The 19,678-nt window shown below is 43.4% G+C and overlaps 1 protein-coding gene across 1 annotated transcript in view; it reads left to right on the top strand.

Annotated features, from left to right (window-relative positions):
* IRAK3 (interleukin 1 receptor associated kinase 3) overlaps window positions 1-19,678 on the top strand; it is a 58,470-nt gene that overhangs the window by 34,678 nt on the left and 4,114 nt on the right. The window contains exons 7-10 of the mRNA XM_040491493.1: window positions 4,947-5,061; window positions 5,866-5,984; window positions 19,062-19,260; window positions 19,523-19,585. Of these exons, the coding sequence (XP_040347427.1) occupies window positions 4,947-5,061; window positions 5,866-5,984; window positions 19,062-19,260; window positions 19,523-19,585 (496 nt within the window). The remainder of the gene's footprint in view (window positions 1-4,946; window positions 5,062-5,865; window positions 5,985-19,061; window positions 19,261-19,522; window positions 19,586-19,678) is intronic.

The raw sequence follows: 19,678 nt of genomic DNA, 5'->3' as shown, positions 1-19,678 counted from the left end.
AGGGGCGCCTGGGTGGCTCAGTCGGTTAAGTATCTGACTTCGGCTCAGGTCACGATCTCACGGTTCATGAGTTCGAGCCCCACGTCAGGCTCTGTGTTAACCGCTCAGAGCCTGGAGCCTGCTTCAAATTCTGTGTCTCCCTCTCTCTCTGCCCCTCCCCTGCTAGTGCTCTGTCTCTGTCTCTGTCTCTGTCTTCTCTCAAAAATAAATAAACATTAAAAAAAAAAAAGAAAAGAATGCTGCAACATGAAAAGCTTATTTTTTTTAAATTTATTTTTTAAATATTTAATTTATTTTTTAAGGCTCCACACCCACTGTGGGACATCACGACTCCAAGATCAAGAGTCACATGTTCTACTAAGCCAGCCAGGTGCCCCAGAAAAGCTTGTATATATGTTATTTTGTAACTGTTTGAGTAGATCTAGGTTCCCATAAATAAAATTACAGGGTCAAATGGTTACACGCATTACATAATACCAAATTGTCCTCCAAAAGAAGTTATAAAAATTTATACCTACACTAGGCATATATGAGTGCCTCATTCACCATATTTTTGCCAACATAGTATTTTTTTTAATGTTTATTTTTGAGAGAGAGGGTGTGTGGGGAAGGGGCAGAGAGAGAAGGAGACACAGGGTCTGAAGCAGGCCCTGCACTGACTGCAGAGAGCCCGATGTGAGGCTCAAACCCGCAAACCGCGAGATCATGATCTGAGCCTAAGTTGGACGCTCAACTCACTGAGCCACCCAGGCACCCTACAAAGCCTTTATTCTTAACTTTTAATTTTTGCCAATGTGCTAGGTGAAAATGGTTTCTTAATGTGCTTTAAATTTCTTTTTTTTTTTATTATGAGTGAATCTTTTCACATGTTAAGAGACATATTTCCTTTTCTATGAAATACCTGATGCTATTCTTTGCCCATTTTTTTTAAAGTTAGGCTGTTATTTTTCTTAATGACTTGTAGAAGCATTTTATATATTGGAGAAAATTAGCCTTAGTCTTATGTTATGAAATACAAATTTTTTACCAGATTGACATTTGTCTTTGCCTATTCTAGTCTTTGCTATGGGGAAATGGCTTTAATGTAGTTGAATTTAATCTGTTCTTTCTTTTATGGATTCTGGGTTTTATATCACAGTTTCTAAGACCTTCCCCAGTGAAAGGTTATAAAATAATTCTACCATGGTTTTGCCAAGTACTTTTATGATTTCATTTTTTACATTTATATCTCTTAGCCATTTGGATTTATTCTGGTGAGGTGTTTATATATGACTTTTAAGAGAATTAACAGCTCCATGATGTTGAATATTCTTGGTGTGATATTTTTATTATTTATACTGCTAATACTTATTTAGTTTTAGGCTTAATACCAAATACACTACACGTATTAATTCTGCAGTCCTCACAACAATCCTGTGAGGTAAATACTGCCATTATCCCCATCGTACAGATGGGGAAACTGAGGTAGATCCTACCTTTTGGAGAAGGCCCAACTCATTTCCTAAATCGTTTTCAATCTCCTCCTTCTCAGATATTTATTAATGAATAAATCAGAGGTAGCCCTCTCCTCTCAGAACATGCTGGCTGAAGTGGGATTAGGAGGGACGCACATAAGTAAACAGGCAATTTCAGGAAGCTAAGTGGTAGGATGAGCAAGTACAGAGCACTGAGGGTGCAGAAAATGGTTGCCCGGGGCGGGGGGCGGGCGGGGGGCCAGCAGTATAGCCTTCTCGGAAAAAGTAACATCTAGGCTGAGACCTGAGGGTGAGTTTCCTTTCCCAAGGGGAGGGAAGGGAGCTAATAATTTTTGAGGACCTAACACCTGGCTAAACAGTTAACTTTTCGTTTAATTTTCATGAGGACCTTGGGAAGTGACATTTTAATTATTGTGTAGAGTTGAAGAATATTAGTCTGCTGGGGCTTCTGTCACAAAAGAGACAGGGTGACTTACACAAAAGAAATTTATTTCTCACAGTTCTAGAGGCTGAGAAATCCAAGATCAAGGCAGATTTGGTTCTTGATGAGGGTGCTCTTCCTCGCATGTAGACAACTGCCTTCTAATTCTGTCCTGACATGGTGGAGAGGGAGGGAGCTGACTCTCCAGTGTTTCTTCTAATAAGGGCACTCATCCCATCATCCCATCATGAGGGATCCAACTCTAACCCCGACTACCTCCCGCAAGCCTCATCTCCAAGCACCTTTACATTGGAAGTTAGGGCTTTAACAGGTGAACTGGGTCAGGGTGTAGCGAGTGGAGGGAGAGACACAATTCAGACCATAGCAAAGAAAGAGTCTCACAGGATTAAATGACTTGCCCAAGTTCACACAGCTGATAAAAAGAAGACCAGAGATTCAAACCCAGGTTTGTCTGTCGTTCAAGTCTGTCCAGTCTACCACATGGTGGTGCCTCACATTGTGTTTATCTGACACTCACAAATGCTGATTGAATTGATTTTCAAGGTGTTGTATCAGGGGCACCTGGGTGGCTCAGTTGGTTAAGCATCTGACTTTGGCTCAGGTCATGATCTCACTGGTCCCGAGTTTGAGTCCCGTGTTGGGTCTGTGCTGACAGCTCAGAGCCTAGAGCTTGTTTCAGATTCTGTGTGTGTGTTCCCCCCCCTCCAATAAATAAACATTTAAAAAAAGGTATTGTATCTGCTGACCTTCAGACCTATATAATCTAAAATCCCACTGACTTAAAAATTTGTTGTGAAAGGTGGATGAGAAGGGTCTATAGATGCAAAACCAGCAGTGTTTATGGCTGTGCCATGTTCCATACCTCACAAACTTATACAGTGTCCATTTTACTGCTAGATTGGCAATATCTAAAAATAAGCAAATGGTCATTTCTGCCCTGTGAGCGAGAGAGCAGAGAACCAGGGCCATGACTGTGTCAGTATGAGGTCTGCTAGCTGCTTTCCAAAAGATTTTTTTATCTCTTTAAATTATTTTAAGGTTACCAGGTAGTGGTATAGATGAGTTTTTTAGGCAGCCAAATACACCAGCTCTGTTCCTTTTCAGTCCGTTGTGTTGCATTTTATAGATATGGTCTGAATTGTAATAGGGGTAGGGATCTTGTACACACACATACACACAAAACTTCCTTCTTTATGATAGGAGGAATAAAAGAAATCTGAAGCCGTGTGTGTGTGTGTGTGTGTGTGTGTGTGTGTGTGTGTTTTATAGGAAGGTTTTGCTATTGAAGAAACTAAATAAGAGGGCTTTGTAAATAGAATCTTACAAAAAAACCAACCTTATTTTAATATCCCCAAGCATGCCTAGAACATAGTAGGTAGTCAATAAATAATTGAACTGAGATCACAGGTGAATTTCACATTTTATGTTTCATGTTTGTTACCTGAGTTCCATTGGTTTTCACAGTGATGATACAGGCATTCAAGAAACAGGGTTTTAAAGGAAAAGAGGCTGAAAATGTAGGCTACACTGACATAGAACTCTGTCATTTAAAATCTTTTTTTAATCTTTATTGTTGAGAGAGAGAGAGAGAGACAGAGTGCAAGTGGGGGAAGAGCCGAGAGACAGGAAGACACAGAATCTGAAGCAGGCTCCAGGCTCTGAGCTGTCAGCACAGAGCCTGACATGGGGCTCGAACCCATGACCCAAACTGAAGTCGGATGCTTAAACAACAGAGCCACCCAGGCGCCCCAGAACTCTGTCATTTAAAAATCAGTGATATATTTGGGGCACCTGGCTGGCCCAGTGGGTGGAGCGTGTGACTCTTGATCTTGGGATTGTGAGTTCAAGCCCCATGTTTGATGTAGAGATTACTTAAAAATAAAAACGTTAGGGGCGCCTGGGTGGCGCAGTCGGTTAAGCGTCCGACTTCAGCCAGGTCACGATCTCGCGCTCCGTGAGTTCGAGCCCCGCATCAGGCTCTGGGCCGATGGCTCGGAGCCTGGAGCCTGTTTCCGATTCTGTGTCTCCCTCTCTCTCTGCCCCTCCCCCGTTCATGCTCTGTCTCTCTCTGTCCCAAAAATAAATAAAAACGTTGAAAAAAAATTTAAAAAAAAAAAAAATAAAAAAAATAAAAACGTTAGGGGCTCCTGGATGGCTCAGTCTGTTGGGCATCTGACTCTTGATTTCGGCTCAGGTCATGCATGATCTCAAGGTAAGTGGGGTGGGGACACATGGTGGGCTCTGTGCTGACAGTGCAGAGCCTGCTTGGGACACTCCCTCCCTCTCTCTCTGCCCCTCCTCCACTCATGTGTGCACACACTCTCTCTCAAAATGAATAAACATTTTAAGAAATCTTCAATAATAAATACATGCATACAATAAAAATCAGTGATATGTTCTTCAACATCAGACTTTACTAACCACATGGATTTTAGGTAACTACAAAGCTTTATGAAGATCCTGGATGTCGTCTCTAGTCGTGTGACTGGTGCCTAGCACAGAATCTGACATAGTAATACTCACTAAATGAACGAACTAAATGAATGAAAAATAGTCTCCTGTACTCTTCTATTTTGGTGATTTAGACAGTATACTTCAAGCAATGAAATGAATAGTTTCAGTTGTATTATCTTTATTTAGTAAATAAGTTACATTGGCTTTCATATTGATAAACATAGTTTATTATATTAGAGAGTATTGTCTATTTCTTGTAAAGTTCCCAAGACTCCCAAATCTTAAGGAATCGTCACTTTCTTAACTTTTCTGTCTTATAGTTGGATATTTTATTTATAGTTGCATGATCACAACCAATCAAAGAATGGCTAGTATTTGTCAGAACTCTTTAGACCAATTTGGAAAACAGATCTGTGTCATGTCATGTGTCCAGTGAGATTACTTTTCCCTTGGCCAAATTTATATTTTGCTTTAGACCTATTCCCCATTCCCACCTTATCACCCCCAAACCACAGCACTGTTCGTTTCCTATTTGAATGAACAATTTGATGGATTTAAAAATCTTTTGTTTCAAGGTTCCATCATCCAAACATACTGGAGTTGACTGCGTATTTTACAGAGAGTGAGAAGTTCTGCCTTGTTTATCCATATATGAGAAATGGATCACTTTTTGACAGATTGCAGTGTGTAGTAAGTCAGACCTATTGCTCTCCCCAACTCTCTGACCCCCTGAAACCCTGAGGGAGCTGCTGAAGTCTCCTGAGATCCAGGAGCCAACATGTGTTCACAGGAGGGGATAGCCAACAATGGGTTTCCCAAGGAAGTAGAGGACTTTTCCATGAATTAATATTTTACTCTTAAAAACAACTGCATAAATACCTGAGTTATTGTGTGTTGTGCAACATGGTGGCCAAAAGATTTGCTGGATCCTTACTTCTTATTGATTCCATATCTTCAATGAGTTTACATTAACTACTCTTGTTTCTTACATAATTTTTATTTGCATAACTTTACACAAAATACCATTCAATACATAGGGTAGGCATAAAGGCAATGCAGACTCCTTAAAGAGAAGAAGGTTGAAGTAATGCCTTGATTCCCCGTGTTTGTGAAAGATAAGTTTAACAAGTCATTCTGAACAGGTGACGTTTCAGTTAGGGTCAGAATAAAAACAGATTGTTTCCCGTCACCCACGCCACAAATACCTCTAAATTTTCCTTAATGAACTTACAAACATAGTTACCTTCCTAACCGTATTTTGACTAAGCTAAGGTTCAAATTATTGGGTATTTCCATTACCAATGGAAAGCTGTAAAGAGGACTAGAATCACTGGTAGAGGAAAACCCATCTTGAATCACAAATAGGTTATGGGAAACCAAAAGGTTCATTCACCCACCTTACCCCGCCTCACCATCTGCCTCTCTTCTGGCATACTTCTGTGTAATGCGCACCCGTGTGTTTTGCTCCCAGACCAACTACCGTTGTCTTTTCAGGGTAACACAGCCCCACTGTCTTGGCACATTCGGATCAGTGTTTTAATAGGAACCTCCAGAGCCATTCAGTATTTGCACAACACGGAGCCGTGCTCGGTCATCTGTGGCAGTGTATCAAGGTAAGTTGTCTCAGAGCTTGGCTTGCACCTGACAGCCCCTTTCAGCATCACAGGGGAGTCATGCCTCACACTCTTTTCTGCCTGCAATTTCCCTGATATGTACGTGTGTTTAAGGATTAAGAGTGCTCACCTGGGGCGCCTGGGTGGCTCAGTCCGTTAAGCGTCCGACTTCGGCTCAGGTCCTGATCTCGCGGTTTGTGGGTATGAGCCCCGCGTGGGGCTCTGTGCTGACAGCTCGGAGCCTGGAGCCTGCTTCCGACTCTGTGTCTCCTTCTCTCTGCCCCTGCCCCACTTTTTTGTCTCTATCAAAAATAAATAAGTGTAAAAAAAAAAAAATTAAAAAAAGTGCTCATCTAAGTATTTAAAAATCTTACTTTTTAAAATATAATTTTATTATTTTTATTTTGAGAGAGAGAGAGAGAGCAAGGGAAGGGCAGAGAGAGAAGGAGAGAGAGAGAAATTCCCAAGCAGGCTCTGCAATGCTAGCGCAGAGCCCGAGGCAGGGCTTGAACTCACGAACTATGAAATCATGACCTGAGCCAAAATCGAGAGTCAGACACTTAACCAACTGAGCCACCCGGTGCCCCCCAAATCTTACTTTTTTAGTGCAGTATAACTGACATACAATATCCAATTCGTTTCAGGTGTACCTTCTAGTGATTTTATTTATTTATTTTTTATTAATGAGAATGTGTCTACCCAAGTTAAGAAGCTACGTTTATATTGCCAAAGGGAGAGTTTATATTATCTTTGGGAAGTACTAACGAACAACGTAGGGTAGACAGTTTTGCGTAGTTGACACTAAACTTTGAGGCGAACCTGTATTAATCTCACTTTTTTCTCCTTGAGTGAAGTTTAAGGAAAGGTTAAGTGACCTGTACGGAGATTCCCAGCAAGATAACCGCAGTAGACAGTAGACGGTGATTAAAATTCTTTGTCCCCGAGTCCCCAGTGTCTTGCTGGTTCTAGCAAGCAGCCTGCAGCCTCCTAGCTTTACATCAGTGACAAGCCAAGCAGTAACTCGGTGTGCATTTTTGAGACAGGAGGAAATGACAGGCAGCATCTTCCGTCTTTCTTTTTCTTCAGTAGACCTAAAGAATCTTTCAGAAAGTAGGTACGCTGTAACAAAATCCCCCTGGTGAATTTTTCCTGTGTGCCCTTCATCTTGAATCTGTTCAACAGTGGGTAAATACACCTTTGTTGAGTAGCAGGGATGACTGAATTTAAAAGGCTGCTGCCTTTTCGGAACCATCTCCTGGTATCTTGAAAAAGCTTCTGATGTGCTTTCGAGCTGAGCAGAAAGAGGAGCCGATTGCTTGCTGCCTTCCTTGTTTTTCTGGTGAAATGAACTCCATATAAAAAGACTAGATTTTTACTTAGCCCTGGGGCTCATAGGGGAACCACCCATAGATGTCTGCTCCTGTGGCAGTGTGGTAATGGTAATTCATCAACTCTAGTGGCCCCAGAGAACCAGCACGAAGTGGGTGCTCCCTCACGGGGCCTGGGACAAAGATATACACAGCGAAGGTGTCAGGAGTCTGTTTCGAAGAGCTGAAGTGGCCACCCCCAACCCGAATGAATCCTTCTTCCCCCTACCTTACCACCAGCTCGGCACAGTAGGTGCTCAAAGATATTTTATCTGAGGAAATAAATATCTGGAATTTTGCTGTATATATTCTTCCCTTGGTGTAAAGTCAACGCGAGTATCGCTTGTTTTCTGTCCCAAGCAGTAGTAATACATCAATGTTATTAATTTCCCTTTTGTGTGACTGAGTTCGTCAAATCCTTTCCTGGAAGCGGAACTCGATAGGAGAGAGCAGTGAGAAGCGACAGACTCTCAAGGTTCTGATACTTGATGGGCCTGGGGGACAAGGGAAGACCACCAACTGGGAGCATGGTGGGGGGGATGGGTGGGAGTGGTGGAGGGATACAGATCCAGCCTCTGCCTTGTGTCCAAGGTTTTCCTCAGCTTTGGATGTGCCCTGCCAGCATGTCTCCAGGGATCTGATTAGATAGAGCTCAGGTTGTGGCCCTGATAACCTGCTTTCTCGTTCTGGATAGGTGTCTTCAAGGCAGGGTCCTAGGAAATAGGCTCAGGGGAGGGATTTGCTTGCAGCAGGTTTTTTAGAGTGCTGTCAGGAACAACAGAAGTAAGGGAGGGAAGGAGGAAGGCAGAATCGGGCAATTGGAGAAGTCGAGCTGGGATATTGTAGTAGAGGCCCTTCCGATGCCACGGGGAGCACTGGTGTTGGGGTGGCCCTTTGAAAATATCCTGATGGCAAGGCAGCCCCCTCCCACCAACGGCATCAACAGCTGTGGGCTATCCACAGCCACCCCTCCCCTGGCTGGGGAACCACCATTGTGTCCCTGGGTCCTGTAGGAGGGATCTGGACCACACCACGGTGGCCACCACAGTTCCGGAGGGGGATCTGACTGGCTAACGCTCTGCAAAATGTGACCAAATGATTTTTCTTCTTCATACTTTCCTCTCCACCTTCTTCCCATCCTTTCCTCTCAGCTCACTTCCCCTAATGTGTCAGGCATCTGATTTAAGAAGCCGGCGATGTTCTTCTTAACATGGGATTCTGAGCAAATTGCTTAGTTTCTGTAAGCCTCAGTTTTTCCCTCTGCAAAATGCTAACAAAAGAATAATAGCATCTATCTCTTAGGATTAAATGACATAAAATATATATGGTGCTTGGCAGAGAGTATGTTATAATTGGTGAAAACGTGGCAGGAATAGCAGGGGCAGAGGCTAAGAGAGGATGATGGCCAGCCAGTCTTTGAACTTACTTACTGTCTTAGTCCATTCAGGATAAATAACCATAACCAAAAGACTAGAAAGTGGGTGGCTTATAAACAACACATTTATTTCTCATGGTTCTGAAGGCTGGAAGTCCAAGACCATGGCACCAGCTGATTCTGTGTCTAGTGAGGGCCCACTTTCCGACTCATTGATGCCCATCTTTTTCTCTGTGTCCTCACAGGGTAGAAGGGGATCTCTCTGGGGCTTCTTTTACAGGGGTACTAATCCCAGTCACGAGGGCTCTGCCCTCTTGACCTAATCACCTCCCAAATGTCTCACCTCCACATACCATCTCATTGGGGGGGTAGGATTTCAGTATGTGAATTTGGAGGGGGACCCAAACATTGTGTCCACAGCACTTACTTCTATCATCAATTTATTGTGTTCGAAAAGTAGACCTCCAAACTAAGCTCTGTTTTAAGACTGATCACTTCTGTGTTAACATATGGTTATTGCACATTTGGCAAATCATGTTTATTTGAGTTAATAAATATTTACGGAACACCTGTTGTATGCGGAGCATTGTATTAGACCACGTGGGGTAGATGTGGGTGATCATAGTCTTGTCCTTGAAGGTTCAACCTGCTGATCAGAGGGATAACACAAACCCAGAAGATATATGGTGCAACACTAAAGATGTTCAGTGGTTGCCTGCTCTGAGGAGGCTCGCTCTAATTACAGAGTTCCAAGCCCAGTCTTTGAGGAGATGGGTCATGGCAGTGGATTGGTTGAAAGAAGGGGGGAGAATAGTCCTAGTGGAGGCAATAATTTGTTCAATGGAAAGAGTCAAGTAAACAGTTACCGAGTGTATAATGAAAGCAAGACAAATGGGTTAGCTGGAGAGGAAGAAACAAGACTGGAGAAGAAGGAAAGGGCTCCTGGGAAGAGTGAGGAACGTGGGTGGGCAGGGGTGCAATGGGCTTGCATGCCAACCAGCCTGAGGACCTGGGTAGGATAAATGAGGCTCTTACGAGGGACTCTGAGGCTTTTCTGGGGCCATAGGTGGGAATAGAAAGGTTCTGGAGTCTGTTAGGAGGTCTCACACTCGGAAGGAGGCCATTTCTTCCAGGCCAGTATCTTGGGTACTTGTCTGGATGGGGCCAACTATAAAATCATTTCAGCAACACTGCGAGACAGAGTGCCCAACAGTATTAAAGAGCACCAAGAGAGATCTGGTCAGAGATGGAGAATTTCACGGAAGAGGCAGGATTTAAACTGGAAATGTGCTAACAATGTATTAATTTTTTTAGTTGGTGACGGGGCTGCTGCTGATTGTTGCCTTTTTGGCTTTTCCAAAGGGTTCGAGGACTCAAACATAACCATCTGTAGACTATGCTTGCCCGGGCACGAGTCAGGGTGTAGAGTTCCACGGCTGTGGGCATTTCTTTGAGATTGTGGTTTCCTAGGGCTCATCAGTGTGTCCCTGTCTGTTCCAGAGCAAATCAGCCCTTCTACAGCCAGTGAACTCTTGGCCTTTTTGCTGAGCCTGCCAGCAAAGATGTTAATTAGTACCAGCTATAACAGTAGATTCCTCCCCTTTCCTTTGGTGGTGTGTGCACCTGTTCTCTAGAAACTGGAATGAAACCAACTCATTTCATTCAGGGCACTGAACATCTGATGGTAATGACATTCAGCCTCCAGCAGGCTTGACCAAATGTGAATTGGCTGACCCAGGTCACCCTCCCGAATCTTTTAAATGAATTCTTCACTTTGCTCTAAACTTGGGCCTCCCTGATTCTTGGTTCCTGTTTGCACAGCCTACTGCTTTCAGGAAGGTCCGAGATTCCTGTCCTTCTGCCTGCGTCATATTAATTTTCTCCTTCTCTGTAAGGCAGCTTTTAGGGGAGGTGTCATTTTATTTCATGGCCCTGATAATTGGCTCAAAAAAGGACATTTCAAAATATGTCCAATAGCGACCTTTTCTGTGACTAAGTCAGGGCTCTGTTTTTGATGGAATAAGAAATGGAAGATATTGTTACCTTTATTTTCTTTTCTGGACCTCAGACTGATGAATCACAGGAGAGTTTGTCATACATCATTTGACACAATTAAATAATGTTTTTAATAGTATGAAATAACATGGAACAATGTATATAAAGTGAGATTAAAGGGAAAAGGCCAAATTGGGGGCACCTGGGTGGCTCAGTCAGTTAGGGTCCGACTGGCTCAGGTCATGATCTCATGGCTTATGGGTTCGAGCCCCACCTCGGGCTCTGTGCTGACAGCTCAGAGCCTGGAGCCTACTTCGGATTCTGTGTCTCCCTCTCTCTCTGCCCCTCCCCTGCTCACACTCTGTCTCTCTCAAAAAAAAAAAAATAAATAAACATTAAAACAATTTTTTTAAAAAGGCCAAATTGAACTAGTATATGGTACAGTTATAACTTTTAGAACTACAAATTCATGAATTAAAAAAAAAAAAGATTAAAACATACCAAAATATCAATGAGGCTTCATTTAGATGGAGACTATAGCTTTTTATTTAATGTTTTCTTTTTATTTCTATATCATGCTTTAAAATTTTTTATTTAAGGATTATGTTCTACTCTTAAGAGAAAAGTCCTTGTCTGGAACCAGGCAGGTGACTACTGAATCTTCTCCTAGGGCTGTGGACATGAAGTGAGATAACGTATGTACAGCACAGCCCAAGACTTGGAAATAAGCTGTAATTCATCCCACTTCATGGGGACTTTTCCTTCTGCCTCCAAGTGTCTCATCCAGCCTGTCCTTGGACCCTTGCACAGCGTGTTGTTAGCACTCCATTTGGGTGCAGCTCTAACGATTAGGATGTCATTTCTTTTGAGCTAAAATCTGTCTTCCTGTGACTCACCCGTTAACCATCATTGTGCCCCTACAATTATCTCTACGTACCTGAAGAAGAGAGAAACTCCATTTTACTTCTGCTTTGTCATCAACAGTTTCTTAATCTTTTATGACTAGCTGAATAAAAAGATGTTTCTTTCGGTTAACTGTAGTAAATTGAAAAAGTAGCAAACTGAAAAAGGAGGGTGAGACTGTAGTCCTGACTCTTGCCATTAACAAGCTGTTTTGCAAAAAGACAAGTCATTACAACCATGCGGGGCTCATTTACCTCATCTGAAAAGGAAGTGATTGTACTATAGCACCGATGGCAAATCAGTTACAGCTCACATTCCATCGTTGATTGATTGGTAATGACTTCCCACCTGCAGTGTTGAAAGAGAACCTGGGGTGGGTGCGTTCTGAACTCAATTAGTGATGTCTGCCAAGAAAATGGGAAGCTGCTTTGGCAGCATTTGGGCCGTATTTTTGCCATATGCAGAGTGGTCTGGGTCCACTGATGGTTTCAAATTCTCTTAATTAACACGTTGATTATATCAACAAATGTTTGCTCGGTATCTTCTATAGACTCAACATTATGCTTACGTAAACAACACAAGCTGGTCTCTCTGAGGAAGTACCAAATGGTATGGTGCGGGCTGCACAGTGGGAATGTGGAGAAGGGAGTGAGTATCACTGGAATTCAGAGCAGTGGGGTGAAAACTTCATGGAGGAAGTGAATCTTAGGCTGCATTGAGGGTTGAAATGAAAGTAAGGGAGGGAGGAGTACTTTGCAGGTCAGGGGAACAGTATAAACGAAGTCCCAGAACACTAATAAGTGCCGTCTATCTGCACAGCACTGGTAAGTGCTAGTGCTTTCGGGGAAGCTGATAGGCTGCAGACAGACTGAGGAGTTCTGTGATAGCCAGCCTGACTTAAGACCGGACTGCAAAGCCCAATGAATAACTTACTCCTCCCAACAGCCCTGAGTTTGTGTATCATTGGTCTTACATCAGTGCGGCAGAGGAGAAAGCTAACTTACTAAAGTTTGTGATCTGGCTCTGTTCCATGTCTGTAGATGGGGAAGGTGGTGGGGTTCCATGTTTGTGTGGGTCCAAGAATCATGGTCTTATCAGGCAATTGAGGGTTCCTAGCCTGGATTCCTGGGAGCATGTTGGTTTCATGGGCAAAGACGGGGAAATTGGGCAGGAGAAGAGAACATAACTAACTAGTATGTGCAAATTGGGAAATGTTGACATTGGACCCTTAGTGAAAATGGCAGTAGGCAGCAGACTCTGAGGGGAGATTAGGCCTGGAGGTCTGCATTGGGAATCTTGGTCTTGTTCAAGCAGTGAGAATAAAGAGTCTTCTAAGGAGACACTGTCAAGGACGCAGCTGCAGAATACCCAAGGAGGAAGCCAAGCCCACATTTCAAAGGTATTTTCAAGAAGTCTGGTGGTTTAGTTAGCCCAAATATGTCTTAGTAATTTGAACTCTTCAAAGAGAATGTTAGAAAAACAAAATTCATTTCCAGATGGTGGAATTTAAGGAGGAAAAGGATTTAAAGAAAAGAATCTTGAAGAGTTGAAGTCTCTGTTCTTGGCAAAAGACCCTCACATTTTTATTTGGGAAACGAAGATGTTTTTGAGTTACAGGATCACATAAAAGCATCTGAAAGCAGTAAACCTTCTTGTTATTTCCATCCTATCCCTTAGCCAGCTTAATTGTTTTCACATTTATGAACGATTTTACATTGAAGTGCATTTTATCCTCAGCATTTTTCATCCCAGGCATTCATTCCTGTTAATGTTTCCAAAGCCGAGATAATCTCAGTGAACATTTCTAATGTTTCCTATAAGATCATGTTCTCTCATCGGTATTGCCATGTGCCTCCTGCCAAGTGAAACAGATTTTCATACAAGGGAGGTGGTCTAGGAAGGAAAGGAAGAAAAAAGCCATATGGTTAAAAATGAATTTTTAGAAGAGGGAAATTGATCAGAGATAGTGGTAGTTGAGTGTGTGGAGAATTTCGTTTGTGAGGGACTAGAAACACTGAGTGGTTTGGAGGGAGGCTAGGAAGCCACTGATCAGCCTCTTCCTCCCAACGTTAACACCCTTGCCTGAGGACCCAAGCTCCACCTTCCTTTACCCCGCCTCCCCCCCCCCCCCCACCAGACCTGCTGTGTGTGGCTAGGTAGGACTCCTGCTCAGCATTTAGTAGGGATGCAGAGCCTGAAGGGAATGCAAAGTCTGTTTGTTTGACTGGTTGGTTGGTTAATTAACAAGTCTCCTCTCTACCCAACCCCCAATCCCCTCCCCGTAAAAACCTACTTTTCTTTTCAGAAGTATTTCAGATGTAAAGAATTCTTTTCCCCCAGATTTTCCTCTCCCCGCAGCCGTGTCTCCCTTCTTCTAAAATTTCCAAATAAGTTCATAATTTCTAAGGGATGCTGGCACAATTAAATGTTGCATAAATTAAAATTTCTCCTATTAATTTTACCATCACAGTCTCTAAACCCCACAATTCATTTATTTATACACATGGGTACCTACATGCATGCACATGTATATACCAAACAATTCTTTTTCTCTCTCCATGATCTTAGAGTATCTGGAAATGTTACATTACTCAGGTTTTTCCAGAACTTCTCTGGAACTATTTTGACACTCAACAGATGCCCTGAAAATGATTAACCCGATGATCCTCAGATCTCCAGGGTCATCCTGCAACTTCCTGTACCTTTGTTACTTCAGATTGGTGCCTTGAACTTCTAGACGTACCCACCCAAATTTCTTGGGATTTTAAGGTGGGTATAGGATGGACAAAGGCCAGCCTACATCCTTCAGAGTATATTTCGAGGCCCTCCCTGTGTATCCGGCACTCTGATTACATTTTCTCATTTAATCCTTGTAACGACCCTAAGAGGTAAGCATGCTCATTTCCTCTTACCCACAAGGAAACTAACTGAGCCTTAGGGAAGTTGTGCTAGTTTGGTTAGAGATGAAATTTCACATTTAAAGCACGAATACCCCTTATTGGCTGGGCCTTTGACACAGAGAGCCTAAGACTCACAAGTCATCAATAAAGCAGTAACAAGCTTTAATACCGTCTCTGGGTCCTGCCTGGGTTCAGTGGAAAAGAAAGAGAAGGCTGTACAGTCTGAGGTGGAATAAAGGGCCTCAACTTGGTCAGATGTACTGCATGTTGAAGTGGGGGGAGGGGGCGTGTGTGCCCTTTTCCAGTAACCTGTAGGTTCCCAGAGAAGCTGCATCTTGCCTCATCTGGTGAGGGGTATCTTGGTGTTGCAACAGTAGTGACACAGACAGTGAGATGTCCTGTTGCCTCAGGCTGTCAGGAAGAGGCCAGCGGGTCGTCTTTATCTCTGGAGCCAATGGGTTGGAGTCTGGACTTTGCCAGAGAATTGCCAGGTACTCCAGACTGGGTTACTAGACACCAATAATACTCTCCCTAAAATACTTTAAAAATAGGTATTTTTAAAAACCAACCGTATGCTTACAGGTCAAACGTTTATTTTTACTTAAATCCAAATTCTGCATTATAGTCTAGGTGTGTCCTTGCACTCTCTGTTTATATTTTAGGCCCAAGGGCTTGGGCTAAATCAGGAAAAAAACTGGTGGGCAGAGAAAGCAATCCTTGTAGCCTTTGGGAGGAAGTTCAGGCCCCAAAAAGAATCGTCCTGGAGATCCCTGGCACAAAAAGAGAGAGAGCATGTTACTCCCCAGAGTTGGGATACAAATTGACCGCCTTGTGTAGTAGGATTTTCCCCATCTCCTCAGTGTACCTCCACTGATCCTTCTACTAAAAGAATTATCTAGAGAGGTGATGGTCTGTGTTACAGTAAGTAGCTCTGTGGGAAAGAACAGAAGAAATGGCTTGTAGAAACACTAAGCTGAAGGTGTGGGCCGTGACAGGTTTCTTGTCTGTCTCTTTGGTAAGCGCCATGGTTAGCAAGCTGCCCTTTTGTTTCACTATATTGGTATCTGATTGTAGTTCTTTTATGTTCTCTTTATTTGATTAGCCTGGTTTTACCCCCCTAAGATAAACATACTCCCTTGACCTGCATGATAGTTGAAGGCAGCGTATGAACGTTCTATTGAAGGCTGTAGCAGGGGAAAGAACTAGGGTAGAACTCATTGTTCAAGGGGCTTTTGCAGTTACTATTTAATTAAAATAGAACATTCTTCTTCCTCAGCTATTATTACCTTATTTAGAACAGAGTAAGTAAATCACTGGACGTAAAATTCATGCTAGTCTGCGGGTAAACAACTTGTCTCTTCACCAGATTATCATCATGAAAAGTGTCAATGCAGTGCCCTGGGGGCAATTTCACGTTCTCACTGATGGCCTCTCGCTGACCCAAAGTCCTCTGTGGGATTTATTGTGTCACACATTGTGGTTACTTGCTCTCCCTAAGTCTTTCAGAAGCATGAGTCACCAAGTGCTGAAAGCTTCCCACTAGTTTTGCTGAGGCTCAAATAAAGGCATTAGAGTATGGGTTTGGTTTTTCTTGCTCGTTATTTTTTCTTCTTTTGTGCTTAGAAAAGACCCGTTCTTCAGGAAATCTAAGTGTTTTGCAAATTCAGCTTTTCGCATTCTCCTGGATGTAGCATTTAACATTTTTTTTTTAATTTTTTTTTTTCAACGTTTATTTATTTTTGGGACAGAGAGAGACAGAGCATGAACGTGGGAGGGGCAGAGAGAGAGGGAGACACAGAATCGGAAACAGGCTCCAGGCTCTGAGCCATCAGCCCAGAGCCTGACGCGGGGCTCGAACTCTCGGACCGCGAGATCGTGACCTGGCTGAAGTTGGACGCTTAACCGACTGCGCCACCCAGGCGCCCCAGCATTTAACATTTTTTTAATGTTTATTTTTGAGAGAGAGAGAGAGAGAGAGCAAGCGGGAGCAGGAGAGGGTCAGAGGGTGGGGGCAGAGGATCTGAAGTGCGCTCTGTGCCACACTGACAGAAGCAAGCTCAGTGCGGGGCTCAAACTCACAAACTGCTAGATCGTGATCTGAGCCCAAGTCAAAGTCAGACGCGCAACTGCTCCACCGACTGAGCCACCCAGGTGCCCCAGGTCGGACGTTTTAAGTTAGGATTTGATACTGTCTTCAGAGCTGAGTTGAGGAAGGAGAGGGCTAGACGTGTGCCGTTGAAACTCTGGCATTCAGAGCTCTTGCGCCCCCCTTGGCTGAAATAAAGGGTGTGCGTGTGGGGGTTGGGGGTGTGTGCAGAAGACAGCTAGGCTGTCAGTGCAACAGGAGCTGGAGGGGCAGGAGTTTGGGGCCTGGTAACGGGACCTAACGAACCTCTCTGCCCATCTCACCTCCTGGCACACGTCGCAAACTCCTGTGCTAAATTCCCAGCACTCCAAAATGATCAGGGGACCCACCTGTGGAAGAAGTAATTACAAACCAAGTGTCTGTACTCACCTAGAGCTGGGGAGAAGGTACGATCTGGCTCTAGGGGATTCCTCGTCTTCAGAGGCTTGTCCGGGTGGTCAGCACTGTGTTCCAAGTGAGATAGATGATGAGTGACACAGATGTGTGAGCCCCGGGCCGGCCTTAGAAGCTGCTGGGTTTGAAATCAATGGAGAGAAAAGACAAGGCAAGGAGAAAAATGAGAACCGCGATCGTTGATTCAAGTGGGGAGGGCTAGGCCTTCTCTGGGTTTCTCCTCGTAAGTGCAAGGATCACACCACGGGGAATGGCCCTAGGACGGGTAACATGAGGCAGCGGGCTCTTTGGATTTTGCAATTCTCCTGCCACCCTTAAAGGATAGAGGGTGACGTCAGGTATAGGACATGTTCTTCTCTACCCTTAAAGGGCCCCAGAGAATCTCTTCATTCTGTCTGTTGTCAGCTTAGTTCTAGACAGAGTCTGGGTTAGAATTCTTAAAGGCCTCAGCTCTGAATCCTCGAAACAGAACTAGGAGTCTGAATACTCTGAATTATTAGAACACCTGCAATTCAGACCCATGAAACTAGGGTCTGCCTGTCGGCCCACTCGTACAGGGACAGCAAGGACTTCTGGAACTTTTGTAAGATTCAATATTTGTTGAGGATTAAGAATTTCTTATTTTTCTCCTCTGGCTATTACCACTTACTTTTTTTTTTTTTTTTTTAATTTTTGAGAGAGAGAGAGAGAGAGAGAGAGAGAGCGAGCACACAAGCAGGGGAAGGGCAGAGAGAGAGGGAGACACAGAATCTAAAGCAGGCTCTAGGCGCTGAGCCATCGGCACAGAGCCCGACGTGGGACTCGAACTCACGAACTGTGAGATCATGACCTGAGCCAAAGTTGGACACTCAACTGACTGAGTCACCCAGGTGCCCCTATTACCACTTTTAATAACAATGTGTAGTACTTCAAATATACCACTTGGCATTTTGGAAGCTTTGGTTTCAGGGGACAAAGAGCAAGCTCTGAATAGCCCGGAGCAAAACTGAGAAATAGGTTACTTTTTCTTGGCCCACCCACCTCTTTTATCAATATCCTTCTGCTCTCTTATGATTAATGAGTAATTTTCATCTTACCTACCATTTATCGACCGTTCCTGTGTGCCAGAAAGTAGGCTATTTCTATTCCCCTTATCAGTTCTGTGAGTTCTGTTGTTTGCCTCATTTCACATGTGAGGAAAATGACATTGGGACTTATGGGGCGAAGTAACCCATCAACTGTCACAGAGCCAGGGAAAGGCAGAGCTAGGACTCACCCCAGGTGTGGGCCATGTGAAATGCATGGGCTTAGCCTTTTCCATCCCTGCTGTGACAGCCCTTTGACGGTAAATGTAAGCTGAGGCTTACTGTCAGCCAAGATGTTAAGTGATTATTTAGGATTTTATGTGACAAGTAGCTAAAACGGACTCTAAGCACGTTGTCTTTACCTCAGCAGATATCTATATTTTAAATAAGGCTCAAAGACATTTTTGTCTTCAGTCCGTAGAAAGTCATAGAGATGGGACAATAGAGAAGGGCTATCCTTAAGGCAGGGGCTACCAAAGATCCTTCACATCGCTGCAGGTTAGTGGCTCTCTGCTGAGAAGCCGGGCATTCGGCAGCACAGCTCTGTACATAATAGGTACTTGATTGTTAGCTGACTAAAACCCAGTTAGTGTGCTCACCGCATATCAGAAGAGCATAAGGAAAGCTGCTTTGGTTCATTTTAGTTCCTCCTATTGGCAAATCATCAGCTTTATCTACCAACTCCCTCTATGTATCTATAAATTTGAAAAGCCCACTGTCCCTAGGCCAGGTTTTCATCTTTGAGTTTTATATAATCCTTGTATTTGTATTTTAAGAAAAATGGGAAAATACCCTCATGGAAAATTCTGTACGGCTTTGTGTTGTCAGTGTTTGGAATTAACCAGATATCAGGGTACGCTTGCCATTTTGTTTTTCGCTGGAATGCCTTTATGATGTTTTGGTCTCGTTTGTTTGTCCTCGGTTACAATTTCAGTGCAAACATACTTTTGGATGATCGGTTTGAACCCAAACTGACGGACTTTGGCATGGCGCACTTCCGACCCCACCCGGAACATCAGAGCTCTACCATAAGCATGGCTAGCAGCAGCACTAAACATCTGTGGTATATGCCTGAAGAGTATATCAGACAGGGCAAACTTTCCATGAAAACGGATGTCTATAGCTTTGGAATTGTAAGTACCAAGTACCAGTCAACAAAGAAGGAGAGTTTATCACCAGGAATGCTCTAGATTCTAAGAATTTTTTTAAGGGCTTTAACTTTTAGACCTACTGACTTCCCATTACCCAGTGTCTTATACATTAATCTCATGCAATCTGTCAAATAATAAAATATACAGTCATTGATTAGAATGAACTATATCCATTGTCAAGGTTAACTGTTGAACTAATTATATATTTAACGTATGTAGCTGACTTTCTGTATATTCCGTATAGGTAATCATGGAAGTTCTGACAGGTTGTAAAGTGGTGTTAGATGATCCAAAGCATATCCAGCTGGTAAGAATTGTCTTCGTCTCTGCACCCACTTCTTGGTCATTTTTTTGGATAGAGTTCTAAAAGACAAACATACCTTATCTTCTTCTCTTCCTA

Source organism: Herpailurus yagouaroundi, unplaced genomic scaffold (genome assembly GCF_014898765.1).
Source record: "Herpailurus yagouaroundi ecotype Mexico unplaced genomic scaffold, PumYag 182, whole genome shotgun sequence".
Taxonomy (NCBI): domain Eukaryota; kingdom Metazoa; phylum Chordata; class Mammalia; order Carnivora; family Felidae; genus Herpailurus; species Herpailurus yagouaroundi.
This window is presented reverse-complemented; position numbering and strand designations above follow the sequence as displayed.